The 26,222-nt window shown below is 35.2% G+C and overlaps 1 protein-coding gene across 7 annotated transcripts in view; it reads right to left on the bottom strand.

Annotated features, from left to right (window-relative positions):
• Positions 1–26,222, bottom strand: part of AKAP9 (A-kinase anchoring protein 9) — a 151,834-nt gene that overhangs the window by 95,993 nt on the left and 29,619 nt on the right. For 6 of the 7 annotated variants that reach the window (XM_053218467.1, XM_027071869.2, XM_015066501.3 and 3 more), the window contains exons 4-10: positions 20,097–20,150; positions 19,561–19,731; positions 18,187–18,342; positions 17,145–17,342; positions 9,503–11,890; positions 4,155–4,368; positions 2,217–2,296 (exon numbers count right to left, since the gene is read on the bottom strand). In XM_053218467.1, coding sequence (XP_053074442.1) covers positions 2,217–2,296; positions 4,155–4,368; positions 9,503–11,890; positions 17,145–17,342; positions 18,187–18,342; positions 19,561–19,731; positions 20,097–20,150 — 3,261 coding nt within the window. The remainder of the gene's footprint in view (positions 1–2,216; positions 2,297–4,154; positions 4,369–9,502; positions 11,891–17,144; positions 17,343–18,186; positions 18,343–19,560; positions 19,732–20,096; positions 20,151–26,222) is intronic. The other variant, XM_027071866.2, reaches the window with a different exon arrangement.

Genomic DNA, 26,222 nt, shown 5'->3' on the forward strand with positions numbered 1-26,222 from the left:
TATAAATTCTGAAGGCACCTGTGATGAGCACTGGGTGTTGTAAGTGATGAATCACTGAATTCTACTCCTGAAACCAATACTGCATTGTATGTTAACTAAAATTTAAATTAAAAAAAAAATTATATGAAGTAGATAACATTCATGTACTTTTCTGTAACACATAGGTAGAATTCTATGCTTTATATGCACAAATTACAAATATGTGACACATTATTAGTTTTTTTCTCCTGAGCAACAGAAAATTCTACCATCATTTAAAAACAACACATGACCCATAATCATTTCAGAAGCCCTCAAAATAAGTTTCACCTTTGCCCTGCACACAACTGGAAACAACTGGAAAAAACCAAATTGTTTATTACTATTTCTTGAGATTCGCTTAAAAGTTAACTATACTGTCAATTAACAACTGAGTGTATTAAATTTTCAGCAGTTTCTAAAATGGAATTTTATCATACTAGGGTTGGCAGAAACCTGAATGATCACCCCATTTACTAATGAAGAAATGGACTCAAAAAGATGAAAAAACTAGTCTATGGCAACATGATTAGTGACAAAACCAGGTTTCATGAAGAACCCCAGAGGACCCCTCTATCAGAACAAGTGATTCATATTTCAACTTGAGATTAGGGATCAGGTAAAGACAATAACAAAAGGAAAACAACATAAAGTCAGCTTATAACTTAACTAATTCGACTTGGGCTCTCTTTCCATTATTTACTGAATATCAACAATAGATACGAAAGGACAATGCCTGAACGCTTCAGAAGTGGAGGTGGACACTGCTGAGTAGCTGAATGAAGACATGCGTTAGGTGTGGTTGCTTCTTACTTTTTGAGGTTTTTGCAACACTGTTCTTTGAACAATTTTATAGGTAATCAAAATCAGTAAGGTAGCTCTACCTGTCCCAACTAATACCACCCTCTTCCTCCAATTCATAAATATAAAAGCCCGGGATAGAGATTAGGGACAAACCAAAGCAAAGATTATAAATTCTGAACTATTTCAAATATGCAGAAAAATAGTTTATCTATTACTTACCTTTAACAAATGGTCAATTTTGTCATATTATCTCCGTATTTTTTAAAGAAACTGAAAATTACATATAGATTTGAAGCTCTCTATTTTAAGTACTGCTTATCCATTTTATGCACCTTTCTCTCTATCCAGAGGTAATTATTCGAGCATACATACTTTATACTTTTGAGATTTACTGACATTAGTACAGACATCAAACACTGCTAAACGGAGTTCCAGTGCATCGAGATAACACAATTTATTTATTACCATTGTTCATGGAAAGCTGAGTTGTTTCCCATTTTTAACTTAATAAAGACACTCTAGCAATGAACAGATCTGATTGTGCACAAATAAATGCTTGGGTTGTAGGATGTATATATCTTCAAAAATATACCCTGCCAATCTCCTTCTCAAGGTAGTACATTTCCACCAGGAGTGTGTAAGAGTTTCTATCTCACTCTAAGTTCACAAACATACTTGGCATAATTAGAGTTTTTAGACTTTGGCAATCTGAAGTGTGAAATCATATCTCATTGATCTTGTGCAATCTCCCCAGGTAAGTCAATGGATGCACTCAACACCCAAAGTTGGCAGGAGCAGGAAACAGACTTTTTTTGGGTTCTATTGGTCCACTGTTTTTTTGTATTAGGTATACCTTTTGTCTGTTCCACTGCTGAGATAATTTACTCCAATCTCTTTTGTTTCAAAAGATTATCAGAAAACATTTAAATGCTCATTTTAAAGTTAAAAACCCAGGAATATTTTCTAAGTGCAGTTCTGAAGTATAGCATTTCCTGTCTAAAAGTATTTTTTTTTTTACATTTTTTTAATTTAATTTTTTTTAATTTACATCCAAATTAGTTAGCATATAGTGCAACAATGATTTCAGGAGTAGATTCCTTAATGCCCCTTACCCAGTTAGCCCATCGCCCCTCCCACAGCTCCTCCAGTAACCCTCCGTTTGCTCTCCATTATTTAAGAGTCTCTTATGTTTTGTCCCCCTCCCTGTTTTTATATTATTTTTGTTTCCTTTCCCTTATGCTCATCTGTTTTGTCTCTTAAAGTCCTCATATGAGTGAAGTCATATGATATTTGTCTTTCTCTAATTTCGCTTAGCATAATACCCTGTAGTTCCATCCATGTAGTTGCAAATGGCAAGATTTCATTCCAAAAGTACTTTTTAACTAATATCTTACCTGTGTAAAATAAAAACATTCTTCAGACACTGCCCTGCGTAGTTTTCCAATAAGCATTTGTAAAGGCTTCACTTCATCACCTAATAGAACAGATACTGTATTAAACATTTATCTACTTAAGTACTATTATCATTTTAAACCTATGTCAACTGGAAGCTTCCCTTACAATAAGATTAGTTTTAAATTCCTTCCTTAAAACTTATTTTCCACTGCTCAATGTTAATGGTCTCAGATAATTTTTAAGATTCTCAGTTTATATCCTACAAAATGGTATGAAGTGGTGATTTACAAATTTTACTACTCCTCAATATAAGAAGTAGGTCATATATTGTAACCTATTATACACATCCATGGAAAACTGAAACAAGAATTTCACAGATCATTATTTACTTTTTTTTTTAAATATACTATATGTTTTTAATGTTTCCTGTTCTACTGTATTCTTTTATTTACTAAAAAAAAAAAAAAATGCTGGCCATTACTCACTAACTGCATCAACCATTAGTGGACCCATTAATTAACTTATAGTTGAAAAAACCACTGGACAGATTCTATCCTTTAGAGGATATCATTAAAAATAATACATGCTTAAAATCTTATTACATTCAAACCTAAAGAACTCCTGAAGTGGAAAAATGATATTTAAGCCACTCCCTAAATTCTACTCTGTTCAACAGAGCAACTAGACAAACTTAGGAACCAGCTCATTCTCAAAAGTATATCTGTCAAGGGTGAAAACCTACAGATGTTTTGAACACAGGAAATCTACTTAATAGAGTGATTAAACAATTACTAGAGATAAAAGCTAACTACAACTAGTCTTCTACTTCAGATGCCTTATATGTTGTTGCTTCTCACAGTGCCTACTGTACAGTCTCCTAGGACATCTCATTCTTTTCTCTGGCCTCAAATGATCTTTGGATTTCCAAATCTTAATCTTGACCCTAAACCTCTTGCATTTCAGACTTCTATTTTTAACTGCCTACTAGATAACTTTTTTTTTTTTTAAGTCAAAAGGTATATTTAACTCACTATGTTCCAAACTGGATTTATTATTCTTCCCATAGATCTGCTCTGCATACTCCTCATGACTAGTCCCCCCTTCAATCCAGCTACCCAAGCTAGAAACTTGCGGACCACTCTCAATTCTTCCCCCTTTCCTCCTAATATCAACTGCAGACTACAGCCTACTTCTTTGACTCTCTCTTCCATCCTCAATGACATTTTATTCAGCCCCTTATTGTTAGCAGAATTACCTCCAAAGTTGCTTAACTGGTCTTCCTAGAACTAATCACCTTCCTTACTTTGCCTCATGGTGTTACCTTAAAATAAAAATTTTACTGTTACTCCCACTACTTAAAATCTTACAGGTCCTATCACCAATAGCATAAAGCTTAAACATGCTTCAGTCAGAGTATATAAGGCCTTTTCTAATCAAGCTTCTGTCAATCTTAACAGCTTTATAGCCCACCACTTTCTCACATAACTTGAACTCTCAATTCTCCAAGATGGCTACGATCTCTCACACCTCTATGTTTAAGACTCAGGAACCTTCCCTAAAATTCCAACAACCCTACTCCTGCCTGCAACCTCACTCCACTCCTCCTCCCAGGAGGTATAAGTCTTTTTTCCTTTTTTCTTTCATTCTTTCTAGTCATTTTTCTATTACAGAAATTCATCTATTGTTTTTTAAGAGTTTATTTTATATTGCTTTCCCACTTGATTACAACTTCTGTGGGAAAATGATTCAGTAATTTTAGATTTCCCAAGCACTTAAAAAAATGTGCAATGATTATAGGAACAGATGAATCCAGGACTTGGATATACAGTTACCTTCCTCTATGGGTTCTAAGACCAGGACAGAATCATGGAATGGTGGGCTCTAAGTGATATTTACTTATTTCATACTACTTATAATATTTTTAGAAAGCCATTTACCTGTTTCTTGTGTTTTTATATTCTGTAGCTCTTGCTGGTGTATTTCCTGAAGTTCCTTTATCTTTTCCTCTTGGGCAGAAATAAGTTCCTCCTTAAGACTACAAAGAGCTTTATCTTTTTCATTTTCCATATATTCACGAACCTGATCCACATGAGTTGAATAAACCAGAGAGAGGCATATACGCTGAGCTTCCATCTGTAGCCTTAAATCATTCTTAAAGTGAATGTATGTACACATTAGAATACTTTTAAACAACTTACATTTTTAAAACAACTTCTATCTTCTGCATTTACTGACTAGAAGGGGGAAATACATGAAATTACAGTTTAAAACTTTATATAAGAGAGGTCTAATTTACCTCAGCCGCAGCAATTTCTTACTTGACACACCCCCAAAGGCATGGGAATTAAAAGCAAAAATGAACTATTGGGAGCTCATGAAGATAAAAAGCTTCTGCACAGCAAAGAAAACAATCAACAAAACTAAAAGGCAACCAACGGAATGGGAAAAGGTATTTGCAAATGACATATGGGACAAAGGGCTAGTATCCAAAATCGATAAAGAGCTCACCAAACTCCACACCCAAAAAAACAAATAATCCAGTGAAGAAATGGGCAGAAAACATGAATAGACACTTCTCTAAAGAAGACATCCAGATGGCCAACAGGCACATGAAAAGATGCTCAACATCGCTCATCAGGGAAATACAAATCAAAACCACACTCAGATATCACCTCACGCCAGTCAGAGTGGCCAAAATGAACAAATTAGGAGACTATATAGATGCTGAAGAGGATGTGGAGAAACGGGAACCCTCTTGCACTGTTGCTGGGAATGCAAACTGGTGCAGCCACTCTGGAAAACAGTGTGGAGGTTCCTCAAAAAATTAAACATAGACCTACCCTATGACCCAGCAGTAGCACTGCTAGGAATTTACCCAAGGGATACAGGAGTACTGATGCATAGGGGCACGTGTATCCCAATGTTTATAGCAGCACTCTCAACAATAGCTAAATTGTGGAAAGAGCCTAAATGTCCATCAACTGATGAATGGATAAAGAAATTGTGGCTTATATACACAATGGAGTACTACGTGGCAATGAGAAAAGAATGAAATATGGCCCTTTGTAGCAACACGGATGGAACTGGAGAGTGTGATGCTAAGTGAAATAAGCCATACAGAGAAAGACAGATACCATATGTTTTCACTCTTATGTGGATCCTGAGAAACTTAACAGAAACCCATGGGGGAGGGAAGGAGAAAAAAAAGAGATTAGACTGGGAGAGAGACAAAGCATAAGAGACTCTTAAAAACTGAGAACTGAGGGTTGATGGGGCGTGGGAGGGAGGGGAGGGTGGGTGATGGGTATTGAGGAGGGCACCTTTTGGGATGAGCACTGGGTGTTGTATGGAAACCAATCTGACAATAAATTTCATATATTAAAAAAAAGAGAGAGGTCTAATTTTTCTCACTTCATTCTGTTGCACTGATCTACCTATCTTTTTCAAGGAAAGTAGCACAATATTGCCATTACCGCAACTTTATTGTAAACTTTGATAGATGGTATAGTAGTAGTATGGCCTGCTTCATCATTTAAAAATATTTTAGGGTTGTCTGGGTGGCTCAGTTGGTTAAGCATCCGACTCTTGATTTCAGCTCAGGTCATGATCTCACAGTTTGTGAGAGTGAGCCCCACATCGGGCTCTGTGCTGAGAGCATGGAAACTGCTTCGGATTCTTTCTCCCTCTCTCTGCCTCCTCACCCACTTTGTACTCTCTCTCAAAATAATAAGCATTTAAAAAATAAAAATATTTTAAATATAGAGAAATGAAAAGAATAATGTAATAAACATGTACTCACAACCCCAATAAATACAATTATTTTGTCTTCCTCCCCCCCCCCCATTTCTCTCCTTTTTACAAACTTTTTTGGTTTAGAAAGAAAACATAAATAAAATTTAATCTACTATATTCCCATTCCTCCTTTCCCAGAGGCAATTATTATCATAAATTTGCAACAAGTCCACTCCATTTCTTATACTATCACTTTTCAGTACATGTAAACAATATATATTTTATGTTTTTGAGAATTTACATAAATGGTGCAAAATGGTATTTATTTTGCAAATCATTCTTCTCATTCAATATACTGATATCTATCCATGTAGATACAGGTTAATTTATTTTAACTGTCCTACAGTATCTGTGAATACACCACGATTTGTCAATTTCCTTCTTGGAGACCAACTATTATTTCTAATTTTTTGATATTTCAAAAATACTGCAGTAAATTCTTAGATATGCCCCTGTACAAATATACTTGTGTTTCCCTCATAAAGTGGTTCTCAAACTTTAGCAGGCACCAGAATAACCTGGAGTGCTTGTTAAAACAGATTGCTGGGCTCTTTCCCCGAGCTTCGGGTTTAGGAAGTCTGGTGTGGGGCCCCCAAATTTTAATTTTAACCTGTTTTCAAGTGCTGCTGATACTGCTAGTCAGGGACCACACTGACAACCACCTAGAAATGGTTCTGCAGGGTCATAGGTAATGTACATTAAATGTATTAAATTTTACCAAACTATGTTTTCTGTAATTGTACCAATTTATATTGACATTAACAGCGTATGTGAGTACTCATCTCCCCATATCCTCACCACATTTTATTGTGAGACTCATAAGGTTGAAAGCACCTTTTCATGTTTATTAGCCAATTAATTTCATCCAAGAGTATGGTATTCTGGGGGGAGTCAGCATTATTTCTAAGCATATGTAGATTGCTTGTAGGTGTTACTGTTGTGTAAAATTATCCGTCTATTTCTTCTGTGAGCTCCTTCCCCCCCTCCCCACTTTACTCCCCTCTCCCAGTAAGAGGGTTTGTCATGGTAGTGACAACTGGGAAGGAATTTACCAGTTTGCTTCTCTTTAATTTATGTAAGTTAATGTCAAGGAGAGGGTATCTGAATGTCACTGAAAATGTCTTCAGTAGAGAAAGTAAAATTCTTACTGAGAAAATCTGACCATTTGACAGCTTCAAATTCACTCCAATTAAGTCTTTTTTAAAAAATTTAAACTATCTCTGACATTTGCAGGAGTAATTGAACTGTAATCACATTATGCTTTTGAGAACCACTGCAGATAATTAACGAAGCATTAACCGTTATGCAATTTGAATTTTTAAACTCTATTTAAGTTATTAAAATATAAAATATCTTTACATTTAATATAAGATCATAAATGCAAATATACAGACAGTCCCCAACTTATGACCCAGGAGTTTTTGACTTTATAATGGTGTAAAAGTGATACACATTCAATAGGAAGCTGTACTTCAAATTTTGAATTTCGATCTTTCCCCAGCCAGTGATACGCAGTATGGCACACTCTTGTGCTGGGCAGTAGCAGCGAGCCAGAGCTCCTAGTCAGCCACATGATCACAAGGATGAACAGCCAATACATTTACAACCGTTCTTTTTTAATTTAACCTTTTAAATGTGTATTTATTTTTGAGAGAGAGAGAGACAGAGCACGAGCAGGGGAGGGACAGAGAGAGAGGGAGACACAGAATCCAAAGCAGGCTCTAGGCTCCGAGCTGTCCGCATAGAGCTGTCAGCATAGAGACCGACGCGGGGCTCGAACTCACAAAAACTGTGACACCATGACCTGAGCCGACGTCAGACACTTAACTGACTGAGCCACCCAGGTGTCCCAACAATCATTCTGTTTTTTACTTTCAGTATAGTATTCAATAAATTACATGACACATTCAACACTTTATTGTAAAATAGGCTTTGTGTTAGATGATTTTGCCCAACTGTACGTAAGCTAATACAAGTATTCTGAGCATGCTTAAGGTAGACTAGGTTAAGCTATGATGTCCAGTAGGTTAAGTGCATTAACTTCATTTTCAACTTAACATATTCCAATTTACAATAGGTTTATTGTAATGTAACTCCATCATAATTTCTGTATTTATTAGAAGTAAAAAGAGAAAACCTTCCAATGGTTTCCTACTGTGTATAGAATAGTCTCAACTTCTTACAAAGTCTGAAAGGCTCTCCAAGATCTAGTCTCTTCTTTCTTCTTCAAACATTTTTCCTTCCACTCTCCTGCTTTCAAACTCAACTAAACACACCTTCATTTGGTTCCTCCAACTCACCCAGGTCTTTACAATTGCCCTAATTTGCATGTGGTAGGCTCCTCCTCATTATTCAGATCTCAGTTCAAAGGTCAATTCTTAGAACAGACCTTTCAGTATTTAATGTTGTCACCACCACTACCCATCATTCTCTATCACATTATGCTTTATTTTCTTTATAGGACTTATTACCACTTCTAACTACTCCACTTGTTTCCTCGTCTATTGTCTGCCTCCCTCACTAGAGTATATTTCTGCTGTCAGAAGGAATCTTCTTTCTCTTGTTACTATACTCCCTATACCTAGTTAGACATTCAATAAATATATGCTGCATAAGTGAAGAAAAGAAAAGCCTTACTTAGCAGCATTACACAAAATACCCAGTGGAATTTTCCAGTTATTTCTAATACTAGTAACTGGCAAACTGCATATTGGTCAAGAGTAATCTATTATTATATATCTATTTTTATTATATTTAATAAATACATAAGATCTACTATTATATACAATAGTAGATATCATAACCTAACTGTATTAGACTGTGTCTAATACAGCATTATTTTCTATTACTATTATATATAACATCAGATATTATATATCTATTATTATTCATTATATGCATTCTTTAGTTATAAGTAGAATACTTTTTACCCCCTTCAGCTTTACACAGTACTCAGAGAAAACTCTGGGACTTAAGTTGAGATTTCTTTCAGGGAAAGATGGTTTTATAACTACTGAATAAATACTATATAAAGTACTAAAGTTTAAGAGTTAATTTTTAGTTGTGGAACTTTTAAAACACTAATGTGAAACAAAATGCTGAAACCAAGCTTTGATATTACAACAAAATATTACAAAGTAACTTCTTTACAAAGTTATTTAAACTCTTGCCATTCCAAAGAAAATGTGAAACCATTGCTATTTATGAACAGACTATGTAACATAAATTAACTGAAAAAAAGGCAACAATGTTTAAGAAAAAGACCGCAATCTTTACGCCCTTCGTGGGGCCCAAATTCATAACTCTTAGATCAAAAGTTGTGCTAAGTAAAAATAGATAAAGGCAATGATAGATGAGAGGCCCAAATGAGAATTACATTACAGGGCTCCCTTTCATTCTCTTGTAAAATTTATGTTTTAGGAAGATAAAAACATTATTTGCGTGAAATGTACATTTTCACTGTGCTTTAACATATATAAATAAGTAAACATACCTTCTCTGATTTAAGTACACTAAGTTCCCACTGAAGTTTATCATTTCTACTTGGTTCGGTCGTCCTAAGTGATGATCCACTTGTCACTAATGGCAAGTGACCCAAAAACAACTGTTCTTGCTTGCCTTCTTTTTCAACAGTCCTATTTTCCAAAGGAATTTTATTTTCCTCCATTATTTTTGATTCTTCACCAAAATCTTTATTTATTTTAGAAACTGACTCTCCAGAATCTTTGCTTGTCCTTGTCACAAATCCATCTTTTAAAGAGTCTAATGGAACATCACATGCATTTACATTTTCTTTCCTATTATGATTAATGATGATTTCTAGCTCTCTACATCTCAATAAAACTTGCTCTTTCTCTTGCTTTAAAGACTTAACTTCTTCACTCAGAAAACTAATCTCACCATGTTTCTGTTTTAATTGTTCAGAAAGATCAGACAGCTTCTCTGACAGTTCTAATTTTTCTCGCTTGGTCACCTCAAGTTTTTCCATAAGTTCTGTTGTATCTTTCTCAACAACCTCACCAATTTCCAAGGGTTCTCCTATAAAAGTTTTGTCATCATCAAAGACTGAACTTTTCATTTTTACCACAGTTGGATTTATTCTTTGCAAATGATGAAGCTCTTCACTAAGTGTTTTAAGCTTACTTTTATACTCTGCTTCTTGTTTGTTTTTGCTGTCTTCTAAATCAGTTTTCACCTTGAGAAGGCAAGCATAGTCCTCCTGTAACTCTTGATAGTTAACTTCAAAATTTTTTTCAGCAAATGAAAAAGTGTTCCTTTGCCTTTCAATCTCTTCAGTTAGCTGAATACATTGTTTTTTGAGGTCCTCATTTTCCTCTGTAAGTACTTCTATTTCTTTTTGCCAGTTACAGTCTTGGGATCTGGACTTAATGGAGTCTGTGAAAAGTAATCTTTCTTCTTGGTTAACAGGAGTACACATTTTCAACATGTCTTCAAGGGCTTTCTTTTCATCTTTAAGAATGCTATTCTCTGCTTCAAGATGTGTGAATTTTTCTTGAAGGTCATCCTCTTTTTCCTTCATTTGTTTCTCTAACAATTCAGTTTTAAGTTGTAATTCTTGAACTTCTTGTTCAAGAGTACCCTTTTCCTTTTCTTCTTGCCTGAGTATTTCAATTTCTTTTTGAAGTTCATTGATTTGAAGAGTCATTTCTTCTGATTTTGAATTCACAAGGGACTGCTGTAAATCTTTTAGCTTTGAAATTTCCAAAATTAGTTGATTCTGCTTAGTTATCAAACTATCTTTTTCAAACTGCATGGTTTCTATCTTTTGACTCATTTCACTCTGTAAGCCATCTATCTGCTGTTTATAGTGAATGCCTAAGTTATCTTTAAGTTTCTCAATATTTATTCGATGTTCAATTTCTAAATCTTCTTTCAGTTTGGAAAGTTCTTCTTCATGACTAAACAGAAGCTGTGTCCTCAGCCTCTCTAATTCAGCTTCTTGTGATTCGGCCATTCTGTCTAATACAGCATTCTTTTCTCTCTCTAACATTTCCAGTTTTATCTTGTAATTTGTAACTTCTGCTTCATGTTTTAATTCTAGTTCTTTTCTGGACTCAGATGCAGAAACAATCTCAGCTTTCAAATCTTCCACTGTACTAAGGGACTTATGTGCTTCATTGAGTTTACTTTCTTGTTCAGCTATTGTTTGTCTAGCTCTCTGAATTTGTTCCCTTGAAAAGCTCAATTCTTCAAAAAGGTCTTCAAGCTGCCTCTGTAGAGTAGACTTTTCTCCTGAAATTACTCCTAGTTCTTCCTTGAGTTTTTCCTTTTGAGAATTACTATCTTGCAATTTTATATTCAGTTCATTTATTGCCATATTCATTACTTTTATTTGATCTTCATTAACAGTAATACTTGGATATGATCTTAAAGCATTCTCCATTTCTTCTTTATGCCGTATTTTAAGTTCATCTATCTGTGACATGTGTTGTTTTATTAACTCCTGTTTCATCTGTACTATCTGCTGCCCATACATCTCATCCAGCTCTGCCCGGAGCTGTTCTAACTTTCTTTGTGTTTCTTGTTCCATTCTTTGCAGAATATCAGTTTCAAATTGGCTATCTTTATGATTTTTCTTTTGAAGTTCTTCAACTGTCCCCATTAACTGTTTTATTTCTTCAGAACACTGTCTTTCTTTTTGCTTGGAATGAGTCAGCTCTAATTTCATAGTTTTAATCTCTTGGTTCTTTCCTACAACCTGTTCTTGTAATTCTTCCAGTAATTTATCAGTAACTGTGACTTTATCCATTAGCTCTAGAGTTTTTTTTTCTTCTTCTATTATTTTTGTTTTTAGTTCTTCAATGATTGCATCTTTTTCCTGTATTTCTTTAATTGAGCTTTCTACTTTTTTATCTTGTTCCTTTAGAAAGAAAAAATGAAAATATAAAAATGTCAGTTTTAGTTCCTGGCAACTTACATTGCTTAATCTCAATACCAAAATATTGAGAGAAGTCTGTTTTTTTCAATAATTCTATAAATAGTAACTGCTAGGCTTGCCCTTCAATTTTTCCCAAGTCAGTGAGGTAAGACCTGTGTACCCAACACTATTTGTGAGCAAACAGTAGAGCAGCATTGGTCTTCTTGAAGAAAGAAATTTTTCTTACACTGCTATGGTGAAAAATATTAATTTCAAAATTAGTAGGATTAAAATGTCTACACCATTATATTTTCATCTTTCTTATTAACTAATAAACTTAGTATTTTCTATAGGTATAGTACTATGTACTCTTTACAGTTCCAGAAGAAAGTCTTAAAAATAAATCAAGATTCCTTCTATGTATTCTAGTGACTTAAAGGTGTCTGATGAGCAAATGCTACGAAAAGACTAAAACAACAAAAACAGGTTCTTATGGGTCTGCCTTAGTTTCATTCCTGTGGCTGACCTCAAGTGACATGCAAAACAACTACACCATTTATAGCAAGTCAACTTGGTCCTAGACTTTGGGTTTGAATAGAAATTTGAAAGCGGGGCAGACATTTTTTTCCACGTCTGACTTGGGACTCTACTGTGGAACTGTATATAAGCCTAAACCCAGGACACAGGCCAAGGCATATTCATAATCACAATCATCCTTAAGAATGTTATCACATAAGGGAGTCAAGCAAAAGCCCTAGAAACAAAGTTTTGCCTCTGTCACTTAGTTGCCTAAATATTTAAGGGCTGAGGTCCCAACTACAAAGAAAGTATAATCCATAGAATGGAACAAACACAAGTAGGTAAGTAAAATCACCTAAATGACTCAGGAGTCCTAAGGCCAAGAGGACTTAAAGGCACCTTGAATGGATTTATTAATATATCTAAATAAAGAATGTCAAAGCCTAGAAAAAGGAAGGCGTGAGACAGAAATGTTGGCAGTACACATTCCACCACAGTCCAGGTGCCGTGAGACTGCGAATTCTGATCACTCTGGGAAAACCATACTTAACACAGAAAGCAATGTAAGGGGTTGTAGCAAACAGAATTTAAGAATTTCAGTCCACAGGCATGACTTTTCCTTCTGTGAGATGGATACACCAGGTTATCATAGCATAATGCTACGGAACGTTTGATTCCTCTAATATCCTTTAATCTCATGCTCACTAAACAAACTTTCTATTATTATTATTTGGCTTTTCAAATTCATTTGCCCAGAGAAAGAAAGTAAAATCCAATGAACCTGAAGTATGCAGGTCCTGGTGATAATCATTTCTCACTGTAAATTAATAATCTCATCTTCAAGATTTAAACATTTAGCCTCTTGAACTTGGAAAATCTGAGCTCACTTCTGAGATAGCTCAAGTCTCAGATGATAGAAGATAAAAATCAGAATTATTTTTTCTTCCAAGATTTTATTTAAATTCAAGTTAGCTAACATACAGTGTACTTCTGGTTTCAGGAGTAGAATTTAGTGATTCATCACTTATATATAACACCCAGTGCTCGTCACAACAAATGCCCTCCTTAACGTCCATCACCTATTTAGCCTATCCCCTCAAAAACCCCTCAGTTTATTCTCTATAGTTAATAGTCTCTTGTGGTTTGCCTCCCTCTCTGGATAAAAACCAGACTTCTGAGCCTACAAGTCAAAGGCCAGAATATGCACTATATAAATTAACTAAGGCAACGACAGCTATACTGTGAAGCCTCTTGAGCAAAATCCTATCAGCTTTTTTCTTGGTATTACATATTCCATCCAATGTCACCATAAGTGATTACCAAATGCTGAGCCTTCTGATTTCTGTACTATAATATGACATTTAAATCACTTTAATCTCTTAAATTGCAGTGTTTTCACCTGTAAAATAAATACCATTTCTTCTATCTCATAGAATACGTTTGAAGCTAAAAGAAAATGAATGTATTAATGTATTTTATGCACATTGTGCTATATAAAAATGTAATATCTTTGTATACTAGAAAGTATCTAGAAGGCATTTGGAACCTATAAGAAAATAAAATTAGTTCACGGAGGTCAACTTCAGTTGAACTGTTAAATAAGTACTTAGACTTGGAATATTAACATCTGTTAATACTTCCATTTCCTGATTTTTCTATTGGGGAGGAGGAATCCTCATAAAACAGTGTCACTTAATTCAAAATTGTCCAACATGTGATATAACTGCAAGCAAACAATAATTCTTCATTCAACTATTAAATAAATTCATGGTTCATTTTTCTTAGTACTGTTTATTTCAAAATATATGGTTTTAAACCATATATTTTGTGTTGGAAAAGACAGCCCTGTGGTTGAAGATACAATCCCTCTATTTTAGAAACAGACTTGAGGCAGTGGGGAATAATATACTTCTTGCCTGTGACCACTGCACCATGGGAAGTTCAGAATATTATGAGTAAAGAGAATGAGGCTGGAATCACCATGACAGTTTCAACCATCACCCTAATGCTCTAGTCCCTCAGGTGATCTGATGGAACTACTGCTCAGGGGGAGTCATTCAAAGTTAAAAAAAAAAAGACAGAGAGAGAGAGAGAGAGAGAGAGAGAGAGAGAGAGAAAATTTTAAAAATATATACATAATAAAGAAGAGACTAATAATTGGGGTGCCTGGGTGGCTCAACTGGTTAAGCATCTGACTTCGGCTCAGGTCATGATCTTATGGCTTGTGAGTTCCAGCCTCAGGTCAGGCTCTGTGCTGACAGCTCAGAATCTGGATCTTGCCTCAGATTCTGTGTCTCCCCCCTCTCTCTCTCTGCCCCTCCCCTGCCCATGCTCTGTCTCTCTCTCTCAAAAAAAATTAAAACAAATTTAAAAAAAAAGAAGAAGAAGAGACTGATAATAAAAGCATTCTGCTAACAGAGGCGCCTGGGTGGCTCATTCGGTTAAGTATCTTACTCTTGATTTCAGCTCAGGTCATGATCTCATGGTTTGTGTGATCAAGCTCCTGCATTGGGCTCTGCACTGACAGCGAGGTGCCTGGTTAGGATCCTCTCTCCTTCCCTCTCTCTGCCTTTCCACCACTTGCGCACACGCTCTCTCTCTCACAAAATCAATGAACTTAAAAAAAAAAAAATTCTGCTAGCATTCAAATAAACAAAGGTTTTCCCCCCTATGAAAATGAATTATTTGGGGCACCTAAGTGGCTCAGTCAGTTAAGCATCTGACTCTTGATTTCTGCTCAGGTGTGGAATCAATGCAGAGCCTGCTTGGGATTTTCTCTCTCCCTCTCTCTGCCACTCCCCTGCTTGTGTACTCTCTTTCTCTCTCTCTCAAAATAAATAAATATTAAAAAAATAAAATAATGAATTATTTGAGTTTTAAATACTTTCAAATAATACTGCCTGCTGAATATAATAAATACAACAAAATCCAATTTCCAGGCTCTTATAACGAGACCTAGAGTATCTCTCCACTCTTCCCTCCTGAAAAGGCTCACTTTTGTTTTCTTTTTAATTTCTTTAACATTTATTTATTATTTCTGAGAGACACAGAAGATAGAGTGTGAGCAGGGGAGGGGGCAGAGAGAAAGGGAGACACAGAATCCAAAGCAGGCTCCAGGCTCTGAGTTGTCAGCACAGAGCCCGACATGGGGCTGGAACCCACAAACCATAAGATCATGACCGGAGCCAAAGTTGGACACTCAACTGACTGACCCACCCAGGCTCCCCAGGAAATGTTTATTTTTATTGCTTCATTTCATCATATTATACATGTTAAAAATATCTTTATAAAGGCTCACTTTAAAAAAAAATTTCTTTTATGTTTTATCTTTGAGAGAGAGAGAGGGAGAGAGAGAGCGCGCACAAGTGTGGGGGGGGTGGGGGCGTGGGGGGCGTGGAGCAGAAAGAGAGAGGGAGACACAGAATCCGAAACAGGCTCCAAGCTCTGAGCTGTCAGCCCAAAGCCCGACGTGGGGCTCAGACTCACAAGCTGTGAGATCATGACCTGAGCCATAGTTGAACACTTAATCAACTGAACCACCCAGGTGCCCCTACAAAGGCTGACTTTCAAAGACTATTTCTGGTTAAACTATTTTTTGCTACCTATCTATTTTTAACATCTTTTGTCCTGGGTCTTTATGTATACTCCCCCTCTAAAATGTCCTTCCTATCTCTATCAGTTCAGATTCATAATGTATTTGCTTATTTACCAAATGAATACTGAGTAGCTACTATGTGCCACACAGAACTATTGCTGAGAAAATGAAATATAATTAGAGAGAGATTATTCCAGACCTGCCTCAAATATCCTCTCCTCCTAAAGCCTACCCTGAGTCACTTCCTTTATGAAGGCAGACCTTATTAGGAAAACATGGATGGTGAAGAGGATGGAGGCAAGAGGGGGCAGTGCAGTAAAGCACAAGAAATATGGCTCTGGGCCAGCTGTATGGGTTTGAATCACAAGTCTGACAAGTGTCAGTAGGGTACCCTCAGTCAAGTCATTTAACATAGGTGAACCCCATTTTCTCTTTTGAAAAACAAATAAAATATAACCTACAGGGATGAGTGACTTTTAGGATTTAAGATTATAATCTTATGAGATATGTTGTGTATCTATGTATATATAAATATATTCTCTAGAATACATATGTGTGTGTATAAACACATACATATACACACATATTTACATATTTATACATAATATATAATACATGTGTGTTCATACATAAAAACAAATATAAATATGTAAATTATATATATTTCCCCCCTTTTCCTCTATTACCACTTATTTGCTAAATAAGTATTCCATGCAACTTTATAAAACATAACTATCATGAAAGGAGAATCCACTATTTTTTTCTAATTAAAATCCATAAAATTTCATTTTTTCTTGGAAATATTTTCAGAATTTCATAACCACTGGTAAAATAAGTAGAAATACTTACTTATAGATGAAAAGAAAAAAAGAATGTTAATTATGTTTATAAATTTAGATTCTCCTGAGAACTCACTTTAACATAGGCTGATCACTTCCAAGGAACTCAGTAATTAGTATTATCTTAAAAACTATTATTGTAAGACTCCCAATTGCTTTTGAAATAAGTTGTTTTATATAAAGAACATTTCTTAATTATGAAATTTTGTAATTCATGTACATAACAAAAAATATAAACACTTGCATAAAAAACTTCAATTATAAAGCTGCTGTACATTGGCTAACTTCCTTAAAATAAACATACCATTTCATATGTTCTAATTTTCTCTTGTAAGAAACTAATTTGCATCTTGAAGTCTTCTTTCTTTTTTTGATAATCTTCTAATAAATGGTCTTGTTCTTCCAGCTGTTGCTGATGAGTGAGGATCTGTTGTTTGGCTTGTAACAAATCTGCAGCTGTGCTACTATGAGTGCTGTTTCTCAGAGTTTCACTAGCCTGTAACTTAAAAACAGAAAGAAACCCCCAAGTTAAATTCTGAAGCGATTACGCTAGGGAATAGGCATCTTTTGGGATATTACTCAGCTCACAATTGCTCTCTGGGAAATCTGCTAGATTCATAGGCTTGAAACCCAAGCAAACATGCTGTCATGGCTTATCAGATGAGTATGGGCACATCATACAAACTGAACAGTAAGATTATCCCATGACAAAGCAGAAAAAGTCTAATAAAATAGGGAAGACTAAGGCAGACCTACAGAAAGAAAAGGGGCCTGAAAGACAGTACTTCCTGGATTCCTGATATCCTTCTAGTTTCTGATTCCAATCCCTTTCAGAGGCCTGGTTGTATTTCCACCTTGAATTATGTAATATAAGCCTGTATTTAAATTTCTCCCTTTTGCTTAACTTATCTCAAATTATTTTCTGTACTTGCCATCAGAAACCTTGATTAATACAATTACATTCTTATGGCTCTGATTAAAGGTAAATGGAATATATTCTGTCTGGTTACCATTTTAGAAAATAAAATAAAATCATACCAGGGTTGGCAAAGGTAGGATGTGGCTACATGTTAATTTCTGCAAAAATCCACCCATCAGACTTAAAAGATATTGTAGGCTTTCAGTATACAGACGAGGATGAACAAAGAAAATAACAGCAAAGAAACCACAAAAGAACTAGTTAAATTCTTGGTTAACATAATAACAGGTGTTCGTTATTTTTTCCAACATGATACATTATAAGCAGATGTGATTTTAAGTTTAAATTTGTTTTAAAACTCATGAGCATTTTTTAAAAACTTCACTACCAAAAATCTAATAAATTTTGTTCTATTAGTAATACTTACATGCTGGAACTGAATCTGTAATTTCTGACTTTGTTCTGTCAACTCTAAAAATTCTCTCATTGTCTCATCCTTTTCTCTTCTTGCTTGTTGTAAATTAGCAGTAAGCTGGGTTATGATGCCATCTCTTTGTTTAATGGCAGCTTCAAATTCTTGTAACTAAAAGACATCAGTGAAAATAGTAAGTGCCAGACTTTGAAGTTTATATATTTTGAGAGAGAGAGATGGGTGTAGGAGTGTGTGCAAGCAGGGAAGGGGCAGAGAGAGAGAGGGAGAGAGAGAATCCCAAGTAGGCTCCATGCTGTCAGCTTGGAGCCTGAGTGGGGCTCGATCCCATGAACCATAAGATCATGACCTGAGCTGAAATCAAGGGTCAGATGTTTAACCAACTGAGCCATCCAGGTGCCCCTGCCAGACTTATTTTTAGAACAAAACTGATTACTAGTACAGGCAACTATTCAAAAATATACAAAACACACTGCCAGACTGTAATTAAAAAAAATTTTTTTTAATGTTTATTTATTTTTTAGAGAGACAGAGACAGAGCACAAGCAGGGAAGGGCAGAGAGAGAGACGGAGACAAAGATTCTGAAGCAGGCTCCAGGCTCTGAGCTGTCAGCACAGAGCCCAATGAAGGGGTCGAAATCACAGACCGTGAGATCATGACCTGAGCCTAAGTCAAATGCTCAACCAGGTGCCTGGGCAGATTATAATTGTAAGCAATCTCATCCATATTTGAAAAAATTACCTTGCAGAAATTGGTTTTACTTCCAAAACAACTTAAAAAAAATTACCTGATGAACAAAATACACTAGGTCTAACTTATCGATTATCTGCTTCTAGAAGGACAAGTGCCTTTATATTCAGGGGTGCCCCAATCTGTTCCCAGGCAACATCATCATAGACATGTTCGATTCTCACTTGCTCCTGGAGAGGGTGAAACTAAAATGTATTCTGTCATCTTCATCAATGGTCTTTTTCACCTTGGTTTCATAACTGACTGCCACAAACAACAGATGTCATTTCAACCACAAGAGGTCCCTTTACAAGGACTGGCTGACATTTTTAATGAGTTTAAGTCATAACATTCTGATGCGGTTTGCACCATATTTTCTCTCAGGCTGATTACAAAAACATCTATTCTATTGAAGTGCTTTCAGCCTAGCTATCTCATAAAGTTAAACAAAAGATTCCAGATTGTATTACCCCTATTCATGGAATCTTAGTGTTAAGCAAGTTATTTATGATATGTATAAGAATATTATGAGATAACTTAAGTTACTATGACTTAAGTTATGTACTATTTACATATGCTAGCATTCAAATTTCCTGTTTTTGTTTTTGTAACAAAACAAAAGCCACATAAAGTAGGCATACCTGCTGTAACCCTTCAGTCCCGTAGGTGGCTCTCATTTCTTCTAGTTCTCTGTTCAGCTCTTCAATCTCATGTTGTTTGCCAGCCAATTCATTTTCCATCATCTCTAGGTGGGTCTGACTGTACTGTGCTCCATGTTCAGAATAAGAATCATCAGCACCAAATTCTTCTTCCTAAATCAATCCAAGATATTTAATAATTCATACTAACAACATTCCTCAGGAAGAGGGATTCAAATATTGAATTCCATAGTAAAGTCCACTTTAAAATATCACTTATCACCTGAGAATTTACTGGAATGACTACCTACTTTGTTATTAATGTGCTATATACCTTAAAAGCAAAAACAAAATATCTACAAATTTGGTTATAACTGAGCTTTATAACAAAAGACAGCTAATTTTGTTTTGTTAAACATTAAAAGCATTTAGAAATCACACACAGAAAGAAATGCATGCAGGAAACAGCTTTGTTAGTAAGCCAGATGGTTTTTGATAGTGTAAAACATTAGTATCATAAGTAGTTTTAAATACTGTACCCTTAATAAATTTGTGGGCTTTCCTGTTCTCACCACAAAACTGCAACCATTTACCTGTACAAAAACAATTTCCTGATATATTATGATTTTAGATAGAACTTTATTTAAAGCTAACAATTATAATTCTGCTAACTGTATTCGTGCATATTTTATGGATAGGGAAAATGCCTCATTGGCAAAAACAGATACAGCGATTAAACTTAAATATATAAAAGACATTATGATCGTTTCAAATTCCAATGATTCCTAAAACACTTGAGGGCTTACAATGCAGAAGACACTGTACTATACATTTTTGTTTACATGAATCAAAGTTCTAAGTGCAGTTTATATTTTGTCTTCAGAAGGGGAATTATAGACCTCAAGTTACTAAAATCCTCTTCTACAAAACGCTCCCTTATAATCATTTAAATAATTGGTTTTTGATTAAGCTCTATTCATTTTAAAGTAAAATCATTTGCTTGTGCAAATTCACTGAAGGTTGGTAATCAGGTCAAAGGGTATGAGATGAAGAGGTAAACAACACTCCCCCAACTTTTCCCTGGGGAAATGACAGCCATGCCAACTCTAACTGATGTAGAGATTTTCCATAACATATTACTGCCTCTACCACAAACATTTGGGGATGGGAGGAAGAAGGATGACAGAGTACGTCTCCTGGGTTGACCTGGTGGGAGATTAATTTCAGGTCAATTAATCTATTTAACAATTTCCTCCTTCCCCCCAACAGTGCACAAAAGAACTTTATTCCTGCTTACATCTTAATTATTCACAATTCTACATTAATAGAATTAATAGAATAGAATTCTACATTAATAGAATCCAAGATAATGAAATTTTTACTGCTGAAGTATATAGGACAGGATATCCCAGAATTAGGGTATGAACCACATCCCTTTAAAAAGTGGAAGCACTGCAGCACCTAGCTGGCTCACTCAGTAGAGCATGTGACTCCTGACCTAGGGGACTCTGGACCTAGGGGTCGTGAGTTCAAGCCTGCCCCACTTTAGGTGTGGAGCGTACTTAAAATTAAAAAAAAAAAAAAAAAAAAAGGTGAAGATACTATTTAGGAGTTCTTTAACAGAGTTTTATTCCTTGGTTTTTCTTAAAACTAAAGTAAAAAAAAAAAGCCTCATCTTTATGGCAACACAATATTGCAGTATGTGAAAAACTATCAGAAGATAGGAGTACTAAATCTATTAAAATTATTAATATCAAGTCACTTGAAGTAACTTTCCAATTAAATCCTTCTAAATTTCAATTAGCTGTTCTTGATGCTGGAACAAAGCATTTTAATAAGCATCTACTAAAATGTTTGCTTTATAGTAACAGTGTTATGAAATGGATTTTATGAAAAGCTTCAAATATAATAGTAAGCAATGGATACTCCTTAAGTGGAGATGATATAACTCTGTAGTAAGTTACTGATTTATAATAATTGTATCCAACACATTATACAGCCAATGTTCAGCTTAATTTTTATCTAACTTAAGCAAAACTACATTTGAAAAACTCGTATGTATTGGCTTCTTAAAATACAAGACCATTTTCAAAACTTAATTACATGTTCTTATAATAAACATAAAAATCAGTATTAATAAATTTTAAAAATTTAATACCATGTAAATAGGTAAAAGATTATTCACCAGCACTAAACTAAAATAAACTATATTCTGAAGTTAGAATAGAAATACTCAGAATATTGGAATCACTAACAGTTAACATTAAATTATTCTATTGTTTTAATGTGGATATTTTATTGATACCTAAAGGATAGAGCATTCATCCCTTCTTACATTAGTCTTCTAACACCATACTTGGTAAACTGTAATATGAAAGTAAATTAATAACGTGAAACATGAAGATTAGATTGACAAACTCCTTCAGCTAAAGAAAAGCCTAAACTTCCCTTAATCTCTTTTTACTGTGGCATTTGTCAAAGTTACTTAAACCTTTAGGCTGTACTAATATATTTTTTTCTGAATTCACAGATTTACTCAATTTACATGGATAACATGTAGACTAGGGAAAGTACAAGTCAGGTACATTTTATATTTTAAAATGTTCTGTAGAGGTAAGTATCACCTCATAAAAATACTGCTATTCAGAAAGATTCAGAGGACGATCTTTTTTATAACCATAAAATGGCCTTCACACCAAAACTTTTTCCTTTCACTGGACATTAATTTAAAGACAGACTATTAATATCTTTATAATACTTAATTTATACTTACACATATTCAAAAATATTAATAATGTTTTAATAAAGTAAGAATCTGATGGTTCCTAAAAGTGTATGAGAATTACAGGAGTTCAATGTGCCTAGGGGAAATTGGAGCTAAGTAACTAACAAGGCTAAAATCATTTATTGAAAGTCAAGCTGAATATCAAACACATTGCACAAGCTAATATATATGCAATTTTTAATTGTCAATTATACCTCAATAAAACTGATGCAGAGAGAAAAAAATAAGGTGACACTAAAACAAAACAAAACAAAAAACCATACCCAAGTCAAAGTTGGAAGACTAAGTTTATATAACTTTATGGCTAAAGGCTATGTCTCCAACTCCAGCCTGTCATTTCAGAAATATCATGAACTGTATAAGCGACTTGGTTAAGAAGCACTGAATAATCACATGAAATCCATGAGAGTGTATGCTCTACTATCATTTCATCTTTCCATACTTAGCATAGCACATTTATTTACCTATCTTGTGTCTAGGTTGCCTACAATATTCACAGCTTCCTCCAGATAACCCTGCTCAAAGGGTATCAATAAAAATATTTCATGTTAATATGGTGTTTTGGATATGAAATGTCCCTTCGTGAAGGACTTAACAGATTACATATAAATTAAATTAATTTGTAAGGAGGCTACTTTTTTATCCAGTCTGATTTCTCTAGTATATGTAATTGCGTATATATTTACTCAAAACCGATCTTATTAGGTAGGTCATAGGAAAATATTATCTAATTATTTCTAAGCCTGAATCCATCAGTCAACCCAACGAGAATACCGGCCAAAGAAGTCAAGAAAATTAAACGCACACCATATTTATATGCAGAAAATTTCTAAACTAGTAATCATACTCTGAACTCCTTTTGAGAATAATTTGTTAAAAGAATTCTCATTAATCATTTCATGCTTAGTGGGAAGAGCACATTTCTACTGAAGAACAGTAAAAAAAAAAAACAAAACCTTTGTTGATTGTCTTTTATATACTAAACACCATACTAAATATTATCAGATAACCCTCACAACTACACTGTTAAGTAGGTATCCTTGTTTACAGATGAAAAAAACTACACTTCAGAGTTTCACTGATGGGCCCCAGTTGATACACCACGGAGGTGATGAAGGTGAAAGTTGAACACAAGTTTCCAAAGCCCCTGTTGTTTTCTGTTACCTTACTTCCCTACAACCCAGAAAAATGACAGTGATATTTAAATAACACACAAGATAATTACGTAGCCCACAATTAAAAACTGTAATTTTGAAATTTTAAAAATACTCAAGGGCAAACAAGAGTAGTCAAGATTATTAAACACTGCAAACCTGGCATTTGTAATGAAGTTGTAATCTATGTGTTTCCTAGAAAGGAATTTCCTTTGGTGGGGAGGGTGTGATACTAAGAGATAATTCCTTAAAATTTCCAATATGAAAAGAATTACAGGGTCAATTTACGTCTTAATTTACAAATTTCATTTACTGATGATTCTTCTGCCTCCTGAAAGTGTGACTATGGCTTACAAGTTCCCTGCAATTCTAGCTCCAGTCACACCAGTTTTAACATCACCAAAAGTAATGGCTAAAGCCCCCACAACTAGCCCAGTGTCATGGATTCAACCAGCCTCCGTGTTAGCAATCTTAATGGGACACTACCAAATACTTCACAATCAATTTTTCTGCTGTTTTCTACAAAGTGAATATGTAACTTTGTCATAGCATAACCATTCTGAATCCAGGCCCAAAATATATAGTATCACAAGGGTTATGATTGAAATCAGGCCAATCTGTCAAAAATTGTTTCATAAATACCTGTTTTCAATGTAATCTTCTAAGAAACTATTTTTTCAAATTATAGGTCATTATTCAATTTGGTTTTTGTGACCAGCATTAAAAAGAGAAAGTATCAAAGGATATGTCACATAGCAAAGAGAAGTATCTTTCCTGAAATTTTTGTTTGGAAAAAAATTTCACATGTATGTATAGGTATATATTTATTCATGTACACAATCATTCATGTATACAATGATAAAACATATATATATAATTATACATGCAAATATATAGAAATTATACACATAGAATATATTTCTTGTTGAATCATTGTGAACATATTCTAACTTTTATTTGCAGGATTTACATTTAAATATTACTTGTACCTTAATTCAAAACACATATTTATTAGGTATCACAGATAAATAGTTTGAACACATTTTTCTGGACCTCACAATACCCACCAGTTTTATAATTTGAAAAATCTAGGCAAAAAATATCTTATTGTAGCAAGAATTTCCAATATTATCGTTTTTTAAAAAGAGAACTTGAAAACCACAATCTTAATGTTTTTACCTTTCAAATCTATATTAATAAAAACTAAAGTTTACTCTCTTATCCCAAAAGTGAGAAAAAGGCTATATGAATTTAACCAAATTTCACAGGGATATAAGAGATAGTCTGACCTGTAGCCATTTGGCTTATTAAAAAAAAAAAAATTCAACTTAGTGTAAAGAAAAAAATGCATTTTGTGCAGTCTTTGGGTGTCCCAAAGACAAAGGCAGTTCAAGAACAAAAATACCTGAAACTTTTAATCAAGAAAGACACTATAAGAATTAAGGCATTATAAAAGGGGTGCCTGGGTGGTTCAGTCAGCTAAGCAATCGACTCTAGACTTCCTGATCTCATAGTCTGTGGGATCAAGCCAGGGCTGACAGTGTCGAGCATGGCTGGGATAGTTTCTCTCCTTTTCCCTATGCCCCGCCTCCGCTTGTGCTCCTTTCATTTGCTCACACTCTCTGAATAAACTTAAAAAAAAGAAGAAGAAGAAGAAGAAGAAGAAGAAGAAGAAGAAGAATTAAGGCATTATAAAGAGAGAGAGAGCCAAGTAGAAAGTTCCTGAGCTCACCTTTCCCCACAAACACACCAAGGCTGCAACTACATATACCCCAACTCATTGTCAGAGAACAACCTGAAGACTAGCAGAACAGGTTTCCACAGCTAAACATACAAAGAAAAAGCCACATGGAAAAGGGTAGGAGGAGCAGAGACACGATCAGAAACTAAGCCTCCTGTGCAGCGACCCACAAGCAAGAGAGATCTCACAGGTGTGAAGGCCCTCCTCAAGGAGTGAGGGGTTCAAGCCCCACAGTGGGAAGCCCTCATACTGTGTATATGCACTGGAAATATGAGCCCCCATAAACATCTGGTTTTAAATTGGCTTAACTGGGGGAGCCAGAAGGCTATAAGAAACCAAGACTCTGCTCTTAAAAGGCCAGTGTACAGCATCACTTGCTCGGAGACCCAGGACAAGACAGCAGTTTGAAAAGCAGCTGGATTATATGTGAAAAAAAATTATTAATTTTAGGGTGTGTGCCCCAGGGGCAAGAATCTGCAGGAAGTTTTTCCAGGAATGGAAGTGCTGGCATGCACTATTTTTCTTGCCTTCCTTCAGCACAGCTGGGCCCTGGTTCTGACACTCTCTCTTCCTAGCACCACTCTCCCTGCCCTGGTGTTCCCCTGTGAACCCACCCCAACCAACCCAACTGCCCTGGCAGGGGCCCTTCCAAGGTGACTCCTGCTCTAGGGAGTCCCACCCACCTGCAGGCTCAAGACAGTGGCCACCAAGCCTCCCAGTCAGCCACACTGCGTACTACCCCACCCACCAGCATACCTGCAGCAGCTGCAGCCTGGCCTCTTGGCCAGCCTTGCCGGGGGCCATCCCCGTCCACCAGTACAGCTACAGCAGCTGCAGCCCAGTCACCATTTGCAGATGATAGGATACTATATATAAAAAACTCTAAAGATTCCACTAAAAAACTATCAGAACTAATAAATGAACTCAGTAAAGTTGCAGGACACAAAATTAATATACAGAAATCTATCGATTTCTCTACTCTATC

The sequence above is a fragment of the Acinonyx jubatus genome, chromosome A2, assembly GCF_027475565.1.
Source record: "Acinonyx jubatus isolate Ajub_Pintada_27869175 chromosome A2, VMU_Ajub_asm_v1.0, whole genome shotgun sequence".
NCBI classification, from domain to species: Eukaryota; Metazoa; Chordata; class Mammalia; order Carnivora; family Felidae; genus Acinonyx; species Acinonyx jubatus.